Source organism: Hakea prostrata, chromosome 7, assembly GCF_041222555.1.
Source record: "Hakea prostrata isolate BN-2017 chromosome 7, UWA_Hpros_2, whole genome shotgun sequence".
In the NCBI taxonomy this organism is placed as follows: domain Eukaryota; kingdom Viridiplantae; phylum Streptophyta; class Magnoliopsida; order Proteales; family Proteaceae; genus Hakea; species Hakea prostrata.
In genome coordinates this window covers 71,268,533-71,280,045 of record NC_142606.1, presented here as the reverse complement: position 1 = coordinate 71,280,045, position 11,513 = coordinate 71,268,533, and the positions used below count along the sequence as shown (strand labels likewise).

Genomic DNA, 11,513 nt, shown 5'->3' with positions numbered 1-11,513 from the left:
TGTTCTAGTAGTTGAAATCAACACCTCTTAGTGAAAATGTCTTAAAATCCATCACCGGCTTAATAAAGCTCCTTTGAAGAAAAAAAAAAAGGAAACCGACCGACAAAAGGATTGTTATTACCGAAAATTGGAGAGAATTGAAAGTGAGATGAAGGGTTAGTTTGTAATTGAACCAATAATTAACCGAAAAAAAAAAAAAAAGTAATTGAACCCAATAAGGCAAAACAGGAAGCATTTTCGCATCAAAACCCAAAAATGCCGTTTTCTCTTTCCTACCTGATGGGTCACGTGCGGTCTGAGGTACGGCGTCGTGCTGCTTGTCGCCCCCATCTTCTGCAACCACGACGCCACAGACAGTGGAGTGGAACACAGCAGAAGAGAGAGAAAGAGAGACTCTCCCTCCCTCTCTCTCTCTTACTCTAATTTGCGTTTTCTCAGAATGGTTTCTTTCAGATATTTGCAGGCTTTACTCTGGCATTGGTTCTCCCTATTATGTATAACAGAGAAGAAACGTCGAAGGAGAACAGCTTTCTCTGCTACCTACTACCACAGTGATGGGTAGTGGCTATGAAGAAGTCTACTATTCCATTTCCAAATCCAAAGCTGCTTCTTCAGCACCCATCACTCTTTTCCTTTTTCTTTCATCTCTTTCTCTGTTTTTACAATCCCAAACCGCATTTAAATGACTAAGCATTCATAATTTCTGATGCCGTTCAGAGCTTTTGCAGTGCTGTCATTATTTTTTTTTCAGAACTTTCACTAAGTTCTTCTGTCCTGTATCTATTCTTGCATTCATTGCTTAAACCCTAATTTCTCCTACTTCATTACTTCCAACCACCCTGCAGAAACTCGTAGTTTCCTGTTCTCTTTGTTGCTGGGTTCGTTCGATAGTTTGGTTATTCGTTACAACCTCAATGGATACGACAACTCCGAGTGGTTCCTCTGTTCCATCTCTGCCGTTACCTTGTCCCAAGTCACCTCCCCTGTATCCTGATTTGTATGGGAAGCGTCGGGAGTTGCTGAAGGTTCAGATGATTGAAAGAGAGATCGGTTTTCTGGAGGTGAGCTCTGCTACAAATAACTACTCATTTGATTAGGTTGACGATTCTCTTGTTCTTACTTGTATGCATTTTTCCTTTACCAATTCAAAGTTGCTCTTCAATACTTCTAACCAGACAGCTCTTTTGGAAGTTGAATGGATCTTGAGTGAATGATGGGTTTTATATCCATATTAATCATGAAATGACTAAAAAATGGCACCGGAAGAAAAATTGTGAAAGGGCATCTCTGCTCATACTAAGATTGTTCTCTCTTAACTAGTTGGCATTATTAGTAAAAACTAGATCCTCGCTTCTTCTTCTCGCAGAAGGTTGATCCCCCAAAGAAAATCCCACTCAGCTGTAGCCTGAAATTTTCTACTAAAAGAAAAGGTGTAGCCAGTGCAGAAGGCTCTGGAAATTGCTGAATGAGGCATTCATACAAAAATGTGCTGAATCACATTTCTTGTACTAAGCTTCCTTTCCTTATCTCTGGTTGACGACTTCTATGTTTTAACTCATATTCTGGTGTAGTTTATTCACTTTCCTGCTGATTGAACCCAGTATAAGGTTCATCCGCAATTAGAATCGAGAGTCAGTTCCAAATTGAAATTTTTTTTCTTCTTGTAGGTAGAAATATGCTAAGCCCTCGTTCCTTGTTGTGGCTCACTAAGTGGGAAGTCAATGCCTTGCATTAGATGGGTCCTGCATACAGCATATCTTAGGCCATAAAGAAATCTTAAAGATGAATTCTTATCAGCTCCGGATGATCACACACAAATTGTTGGGCAATGTTAAACTGGGAAAAGGTTAAGACATATGGGCAATGTCTACTTAGCTGTGATGATCATGATTGCAGGTTTTTTTTCTTCATTCCAATGGTATTACAACTACATGTGATCAAGAGTTGTAATGATTAAAGTTTGAGTTATTAATTCAATAATGATTATTGAAACTACAGAGAAAATGATTTTCTGACAAAACCATTACATAAGCTGGGTATGTTGAAAAGTACCAGAGTGAAAAATGAACACCTTATCCTTTTTAATTATTGCGTATGAAAACTGAAATTTCACACGATTTAACTGCAAACAGGATGAGCTAAAATCACTTGACGGTCTTCCACCTGCCTCCAGAATATGCAAAGAGTAAGCATGATCCATGCCCACTCCTTTTTCAGTTCTCATACTATACTGTTTTCCTTTATTCTGCCTGTTGAGGGGAATTGATCTTGAATGTGAAGCATGCCAGGTGCTTCTCTTACATTTGATTTATACATGTAGTCTATTGATCTGTAGTTGACTGCAGGCAATTCTTTTGGCAGGGTTGACGAATTTGTAGGGGCTAACCCAGACCCTTTGATTACTGTGTATGATTCTTTGGCATTAACCTTTGTCCATTGAAATTCAAATGTGATCAAAGTTTCACAGTATCTATTTTAGCAGGGAACGGAAGATTCGTAGATCCCGTCGCATCTGGAAGTGGCTCTGGTACTTCTTCACCTTAAACAGTGTTTATGTTCTGTCTACTTTGAACATCAACTATGAAAAATATATAATTGTAGTAACTTGAAGCAAAGATATAACTTGTAACAGATGAGCATGGGGATGAAGGAACTGGAAAAAATTCATCAAGTTAAATTTGCATTTCTATGATAAGCATATTCTTTGGATAGAAACATAAATCATTCTCTTCCGGTTGGAAGGAATGTGTCATTTTTAATATATATCTCTAATGAGACAGAATTTGAACATATAGTTGAAATTGGTATAAATTGACAGATATTTATTCTCTGAAAAATCACGTAGGCTTAATACAAAATGGCAGCATTTATGCATAGAAAGAATGCATCTGTATCCTTATATTTTGTTATTTAATTTAATTGTAAGAATCTAAATTCAGATTATGGTTTTTAAGCCTCATTCTTATTGATTTATATCTTAATTAAAACTTTTTGAATTGAGGTTTGAAGAATGGTTCTATGGCTTACATGTTTCCTAGAAATGCACTGTTATAGGCCTCAACTAGAATGATTGCGTACATTCTACTAGTTTTGGTTTCCGATGAAGAGCAAAATTGTTTCCATCTACTTCGATTTGGTGGTAAAATGTCAGCATTTTAGTGAATCCAAACCCCAGAACTACATTATGCATATTCTGGGTTTTTGTTGCTTTTATTATTGCTACTTTCAGAGGCTATTGAGGGTTTTCTTTAGATTTCTGATGATGGACCATGTGTCGTCTATGAATCATTCATCTTGTGAAGACTTTTCAAAGTGATTTTGCCGGTAATGGGTCAGCGGAAAATGAAAGTTTTGAAAATGTCTTCCAAGGTCTAAATTTGTCAACGTCTCAACGATTTGGCCGGGGAAGAAGGTGGTGGATGAGATGTTGCTGTAATACCTTAACTGCCGTCAGTGGCTCAAGCCATGGCACCGGCTGGTTCTTATCTCAACAGTTCATCTTGCCCTTCTTCCTCAACCTTTCAGTTCCAAATCTCTGCTTCTGCACGTTCCATCTCTCCTTCTCCCTTCAACCACTAAATGAGTTGAAGTGGGAGGAGACATGGTTGGGATGGGTTGGAGAAGATAGGTTGCAAAAGAGGTGGGGGTATGTTTTGTAATTTCTTTGCCCAAATGGCATTTACGTAATTTTAACTTTAATTTTTGAATGACTTAATAGGGTAAGGGTATTTAGGTAATTTTATCCATCATTTAACAACATAATTTAACTGTAGGTAACTTGTAATTATGCAAGTGGGTGTCATGTATTTTGGAGATACTAGTGGGTGGTCACTAGTTTTACCCAAAAAATAGTGGGTGTCGTGTAATTTTCTCTTGGATCTTTTATTAAGAACCAGCAGGCTCCCTAGGGCGTCAACTGTTGCTGTTGAGGTCTGTAACTCAAAGGACAGCACCTAAGTTGAACAAAAAATACTCTGGAAACCCTCCGGCTAGGTCTGGTTTGACTTCCAAACCTTTGGAGCTATGACGGGAGGGTATAGGGTCAATTTTTTATTTTTTATTTTGTCGTTGTTTGGGGGGGGGGTGTTCTAGGGTTTGGTTACACTAAAATTAATTCTGTTTTTGTTGTCCCATAAGTTCAAAACTGATCCTATAAGTCTAGGCTGTAGAAAGTAGGTCTCCTAGTTGGATCAGGACTCTTGAGGTGTTGACTACAGTTAGGCTTGGAGAGGAGATACAAATGGTGTAGGAGAAGGTAATCCCAAAAGGATTTAGGCTTTGGTCGAGTGGTTAGAGAGATATCAGTCTTTTGGATGAAATTAGGTTTTAGGGTTTTTAGAGGTAGAAGATGAACTGCAGAAACTTTGAAACTAATGGAATGAAGGCCTATTGATGAATATGGAAGTAGGGATGAGAGTAGGGAGGGGTGTGATCCTATTAGTGGATGGGGAGGGAAATAAGGTAGGGAATTCTAGGGGTTTTGGATGGAGGAAGAATGGGGTAACTTGTGCAAGGGTTTGGGGAGGGGAATAGGGTAGGGGATGCTGCTTCTTTGGTTTGATATGATTGCTCTTGAAGATCTTCAAACTCCTTTAGTGAATTTCAGGGTTGCCACAAGCTTTGAAGATGGTGGACAAAATTGAAATTGCAGAAAATTGTTTGAACACTCAAAACCCAGGTCATTGCTTGTTTATTCAATTCATCAAATCTAATTTGTTACATGATATGAGGGGCTATTTATAGCCTCGTTACATTGAAGGAAACTAACTAGGACTTAACAAAGGAAATCTGCTTGGACTCAACTAAGGCATCCTATTTGGATTAGAATTCCCTTGTGCCATTAGACTTATCTTCTAAATGAGGAAAAGGACTCTTTAACTAAGAGGCTCCTAAACAAATACAACCTGCAAAATAAGATATCAAATTAAGACGGAATCCTACTTGAAAATTGGATTCTAACTAGGACACCTACTCAGATAAAGATTCTAACCAACTGACCAACTGAAAAACAGAGTGATGCAGAATTGGCAGCAGATTCAAAAGAGAGAAAAGCCCAAAGCTTAAGCCCATTAAAGCCTAAGGACATAACCCAAAACAGCCCATGGCTTGCATGGGCTAGGACTATTGGAGTGGGTTAAAATGAGCCCATGGTTTCATGGGCTTGGATCACTTTAGTGGAAGAAGAATATCAGCCCACTATTTTGAACTAAGCCCAAGTCTAGTTTTGAAAAGTCAACAAAAGGAGCTAGTAGGTGGTGTTGGTTAGTGGTGGGGTATAGTTGGTGGATATTTCCATTATTGTTTGTTGGATGTTTCCATTGATGTTTGTAGTAGGTTGTGTTAGCTAGTGGTTGGATGTTACCATTAATGTTTTTGTCTCTTGAGAATGCTATATAAAGAGACTTATGTAAATGGTGAAAAAACAACTTATGAATTGAAATCAAATTGCTTGCTAGCATTCCTCCTCTTTGGAGAACCCTTGTGTTTGATCAAGGTAGATTGGTGTTCGATCCAATCGATCCACCTTGCGGTGAGAAGCCCGGGTGTTAAGACTCCTTGTGTTTGATCAAGGAAGGTTGGTGTTTGATCCAATCGATTTACCTTGCGGTGAGAAGCCTGGGTGTTACATGTTACTTTGTTGTCCTTATTGTTCTCTTAATTCTCTTATATTGTTCCATCCATTCTTCTTTATAGCATACTACTGTTTTGAAGACCTAGTTAGTCCTTATTCTTAAACCAATATCCTTGTTCTACCACTTCGGTTTTCAGCCTTCTATTATATCTGAATTTTATCTACTTTAAATCCATCATATTTGCAATTGACTCCCTGTGAAAAGGTCCTATTTGGGTACTGTTTTGATCATTCAAATTCGGTATCTACATTATTTGGTATCGAGGCCATGACAGGGAGTAAAACTTCTAGATTGGATACTGACCTTATGGCACAAATGATGGGGATGTTGCAACAATTGAGCAACCAACTCACTACAAGTCACAAGCACGAGGAAGAGAGGCGCTCAGCAATGGAGGCTAAAGTTGTTACCTCTACTCATGCTCCACACCCTCTTCCCATCAAAGAGTTACCTAAATTCAATGAGCATGTTGGTGATTCTCAAAAGGTAAAGCTTGAAAACCAGGAGTTAATTCACACTAGCTCTGATACCAAATAATGTAGATACCGAATTTGAATGATCAAAACAGTACCCAAATAGGACCTTTTCACAGGGAGTCAATTGCAAATATGATGGACTTAAGGTAGATAAAATTCAGATATAATAGAAGGCTGAAAACCGAAGTGGTAGAACAAGGATATTGGTTTAAGAACAAGGACTAACTAGGTCTTCAAAACAAGCAGATGCTATAAAGAAGAATGGATGGAACAATATAAGAGAACAATAAGGACAACAAAGTAACATGTAACACCCAGGCTTCTCACCGCAAGGTAGATCGATTGGATCAAACACCAACCTTCCTTGATCAAACACAAGGAGTCTTAACACCGGGCTTCTCACCCGCAAGGTGGATCGATTGGATCGAACACCAATCTACCTTGATCAAACACAAGGGTTCTCCAAAGAGGAGGAATGCTAGCAAGCAATTTGATTTCAATTCATAAGTTGTTTTTTCACCATTTACATAAGTCTCTTTATATAGCATTCTCAAGAGACAAAAACATTAATGGTAACATCCAACCACTAGCTAACACAACCTACTACAAACATCAATGGAAACATCCAACTACTACCCAACACCACTAGTCAAAACAATAATGGAAATATCCACCAACTATACCCCACCACTAACCAACACCACCTACTAGCTCCTTTTGTTGACTTTTCAAAGCTAGACTTGGGCTTAGTTCAAAATAGTGGGCTGATATTCTTCTTCCACTAAAGTGATCCAAGCCCATGAAACCATGGGCTCATTTTAACCCACTCCAATAGTCCTAGCCCATGCAAGCCATGGGCTGTTTTGGGTTATGTCCTTAGGCTTTAATGGGCTTAAGCTTTGGGCTTTTCTCTCTTTTGTATCTGCTGCCAATTCTGCATCAACTCTCCTCGGCTTGAAAACATTCGTCTCCGACGAATGGATGAATGATATGTAACGCTCACACCAATCGGGATCGAGTTTCTCGAAGTTGCCAGCATGAATCCAAGTGCTCTCATGTCGTGGACGATTCTTCCATTTGACGAGGAAAGCATGGTAGCCAGTGCCACGACGAGTGGTTTTGTAAGAGTCATCCAAAACCTCTTCAATGATGTTAGTGATTGGTGGCTTGAGTTGGGGCAGCCTCAACATTTGTTCAGTGTCTCCCTCATCAGAGTGGTGTCGCCATGAGCCGTCCTTCTTTGGAGTGAGTAATGACGGTACAACACATGGACTTAAGCTCTCTTGAATGACTCCTTTATGTGGCAACTCATCCACCTGTTGTTTGAAGTCATTGTGCGCTGCTAGGCTGAGGTGATAGGTCGGAAGGTTTGATAACACCACACTCGATACCAAATCAGTGGCATGCAAAATGTCGTGCATAAGAAGTAGCTCATTAGGCAACTCATCAGGAACCACCTTAAGGCAATCAGAAGGCAACTGTTTGATAAGTGGAGGAAATGTCACCTTAGGTTGAGGGGTAACTTCTCTTGTAACATGAGCCAATACCAGCCCTGTGTTATGGCTAGTGTGAATTAACTCCTGGTGTTCAAGCTTTACCTTTTGAGAATCACCAACATGCTCATTGAATTTAGGTAACTCTTTGATGGGTGGAGGGTGTGGAGCATGAGTAGAGGTAACAACTTTAGCCTCCATTGCTGAGCGCCTCTCTTCCTCGTGCTTGTGACTTGTAGTGAGTTGGTTGCTCAATTGTTGCAACATCCCCATCATTTGTGCCATAAGGTCAGTATCCAATCTAGAAGTTTTACTCCCTGTCATGGCTCTGATACCAAATAATGTAGATACTGAATTTGAATGATCAAAACAGTACCCAAATAGGACCTTTTCACAGGGAGTCAATTGCAAATATGATGGACTTAAGGTAGATAAAATTCAGATATAATAGAAAGCTGAAAACCGAAGTGGTAGAACAAGGATATTGGTTTAAGAACAAGGACTAACTAGGTCTTCAAAACAGCAGTATGCTATAAAGAAGAATGGATGGAACAATATAAGAGAATTAAGAGAACAATAAGGACAACAAAGGAACATGTAACACCCGGGCTTCTCACCGCAAGGTGGATCGATTGGATCAAACACCAACCTTCGTTGATCAAACATAAGGAGTCTTAACACCCGGGCTTCTCACCGCAAGGTGGATCGATTGGATCGAACACCAATCTACCTTGATCAAACACAAGGGTTCTCCAAAGAGGAGGAATGCTAGCAAGCAATTTGATTTCAATTCATAAGTTGTTTTTTCACCATTTACATAAGTCTCTTTATATAGCATTCTCAAGAGACAAAAACATTAATGGTAACATCCAACCACTAGCTAACACAACCTACTACAAACATCAATGGAAACATCCAACTACTACCCAACACCACTAGTCAAAACAATAATGGAAATATCCACCAACTATACCCCACCACTAACCAACACCACCTACTAGCTCCTTTTGTTGACTTTTCAAAGCTAGACTTGGGCTTAGTTCAAAATAGTGGGCTGATATTCTTCTTCCACTAAAGTGATCCAAGCCCATGAAACCATGGGCTCATTTTAACCCACTCCAATAGTCCTAGCCCATGCAAGCCATGGGCTGTTTTGGGTTATGTCCTTAGGCTTTAATGGGCTTAAGCTTTGGGCTTTTCTCTCTTTTGTATCTGCTGCCAATTCTGCATCATAGAGAGTAGATCCTTGCTCCTAAAATTATTCTGGAGCATTTTGGAGCCCAAAGGAGGTGGGGAAATAGTCAAATTACCCCTTCATAGGGTTCAGTCAGGAGGCTAGGTGTGCCAATAGGGGCCTGGTTTGGGCTTAAATTCTGAGGGTCCCTATAGTTGCCAATCCTGGTTACTTCAAGAAGACTCATTCAGGAGTTACTAAAACAACATGTTTTTGATGATTACAAGTTGAATTTTTTTTTGCTCTTATTCTAAAATTTCTTCCTCCAGTGCCTGCCCCCCCAAGAGGTTAAAAAAAAAAAAAAAAAAATCACTTAGAGTTGGGGAGTGGCAGCAGGATGAAGTTGATGCATCAGACATTATGGATGGACGGGAGATGCCATTAGGCATTGGGCCAATGGATTCTTGACTCTTTCTTGGAGCTCCCTCCTTGGCCAATGTGGCATAAAGGAGTTATTTATAGAATTACGGGAGTAATAGGCTCTTGTGGGATTCTATGGATGGGTGGGATTAGTCTAAATGGGGTTATCTATGTCAGGGTAAGCTACTTAACTATTTTGTTTTTCTCCAAATATTTTAAAATTCTATGAAGAAGTTGGCTTTGAACCAGATCAAAACTCTTGGAGTGATGGTAGGTTTCCTTCATAAGCCAAGACCCTATCTTGAACTCTGCTCTGTAAAGTTTTTTGTTGTTTTCTGAATTTTTTGATATATTTTTCTTTTCCATCTCAATTTATCTTGTTACCCTTTTTAACCTTCCGCTGTGAGAACCTAACAAATCTCCCATTCATTTGTCACAATGACAAGTTGATAGATGGATTGTCTATCAAAAGCTCTCGAAAACCTGTTACCCCCTATATAAAGTAAACGCGCATGTTAGGCCTTTTTTATATAGGCGCGAGATGTTAATAACTAATGTGTTTCTCAGCTGTACATGACCTCTTCTCTTGTACGGTGACTTTTCAGGAATTCAAAATATCATGAAGATTGAAATCCTGACGATTATACCAAACCCTTCGCCCAGCAACCTAATCCAATGTAGTAATTACTCATGTTACACAGAATGGAGGTTGTGATATACCACCCTTGTCTATCTGCTACTTCTTCATGTGTAGTGATGGAGGGTTCATAGCTAACTAAAAGGGGAGGTACTTTGTTATTTACCCCTCGAAGAAAAATTATACCGATGACTGTTTTTGGACTACCAATTGTGTTCCACTCTTGTTTTGCTGGAGCCTAAACCAAGTTGAGGGTTAAACCAGAACCCGCAAATGCTGAAATGGTTTTCGTGGCCTCTGTAAATATTTTGTGTTTTCTAATTCATCATGTTTGTGCAACTTCATCCCTCTATTGTTTCAAGCTGCAGAACCTAAGCAGAATCTCTATGTTTAATGAAATTCCTAGCCTCCGCCTTTTGTGATTTGTAGGTGCACGATTCACACATATTTGAGATTTGAGAAGTGTTTCCTTACCAGTTTAACATTTTGTCCCCATCCCCCAACCTTTTTCTTTCTGGTCAGTAGCGGAAAGAAGTCATGCTTCAGTTTTTCGTGGATTTACTGCTGCTGCTGCTGTAGTAGTTGCTCACTTCATCCAGAATCACCAAGCTGTTGTGCCTGTCAATCATCTGTAAACTTTCTGCGTTGCCACGGACTCCACTGCTGCCAGTTGAAGAGAATATCTTGTGGTAAATGTTGTTCTCTTCCCAATCTTTCCTGCGCCGGTTGCTGCTCATGCATCAGATGTACATGCTCTCGCCCTAAATTGACAAATTTATGTTGTTGTCCCAACTGTACAGAAACATGTGTTAATCCTTGTTGTCTATGTTATTAGGAATGCTCCAGCCTCATTTATATTTTGAAGTTAGAATTTTATTCAATGAAAGAGTATCCAAGTTGTAAGAATTCAAATAAATTGCATTGAGTAATAAACTATGAGATACTTCTATCGGAGTTTTTATTTTCTCTGTTTTCCCAAAGGCTCTGATTGTTTCCTCATAGAAGAGGTAGAAAAAGACAGTTCTACACTGGAATATCATTTTCTGCTCTTTTGATGTAGAATGCAAAAAATGATACTGTAAATCAAGATATCATGGGAATAATTTACACCAAAACCAAAGGAATAAGGTTGTTTGGTTTAGGGGGCCGGGGGGGGGGGGGGTGCCAGGGCAGGGTGGAAAACAATGAATAGATTTCTTAATTTGCTACATTTTTGTGATGGATTCAAAAGTTTCTAAGCTTTAGCCCCAACACTATTTTTTTTTGGGGCAATCTATCCTTACTCAGTGTTGGCTTGTGCATGGGCTGCCCATGAATCTGTTGAGGTTGCAAAATTTGCTAGGAAGTGCAACCTGGTTGAAGACTAGTGTTGGTGTGGTTATTTGTTTGGTCAGGCATAGAGTTTTCAGTTTGATGAACTGTATGCTTTGAATGTGTGTACTTTGTAAGGTTGTGGAAAAGGATTGAGAAAGAAGGTCCTCTTCATAATTGAGCTGGTAACCCAAGTCACCATATAGTCCTGTGTGCATTGTGAATGTGTTTTAACTGGTTCTTTAGTTTTTATGGACAGGAGACTTGAGTTTATTATTTGACAGAAATCTGTCAGCTAAGGAGGATCTCCTGGTGAGAGAAGTATAGGTGACAGAAATCACCTAGGGAGGTTCTAGACAGACCTCACTT

The 11,513-nt window shown here is 39.4% G+C and overlaps 1 protein-coding gene across 2 annotated transcripts; it reads left to right on the top strand.

The window, feature by feature from the left end:
• The first annotated feature begins 379 nt into the window (after positions 1-379).
• On the top strand, positions 380-10,782 carry LOC149011953 (guanine nucleotide-binding protein subunit gamma 3-like). Of its 2 annotated transcripts, none has more exons than XM_089162993.1 (5): positions 380-1,061; positions 2,133-2,185; positions 2,362-2,406; positions 2,483-2,527; positions 10,359-10,782. In XM_089162993.1, exons 1-5 carry the CDS (start codon positions 915-917, stop codon positions 10,666-10,668), a joined length of 600 nt encoding a protein of 199 aa, XP_089019119.1. In that variant the 5' UTR covers positions 380-914; the 3' UTR covers positions 10,669-10,782. The 2 variants fall into 2 exon arrangements, with proteins under 2 accessions (XP_089019119.1, XP_089019118.1); XM_089162992.1 differs by having other exon boundaries at positions 10,356-10,782.
• The last annotated feature ends 731 nt before the right edge of the window (positions 10,783-11,513 follow it).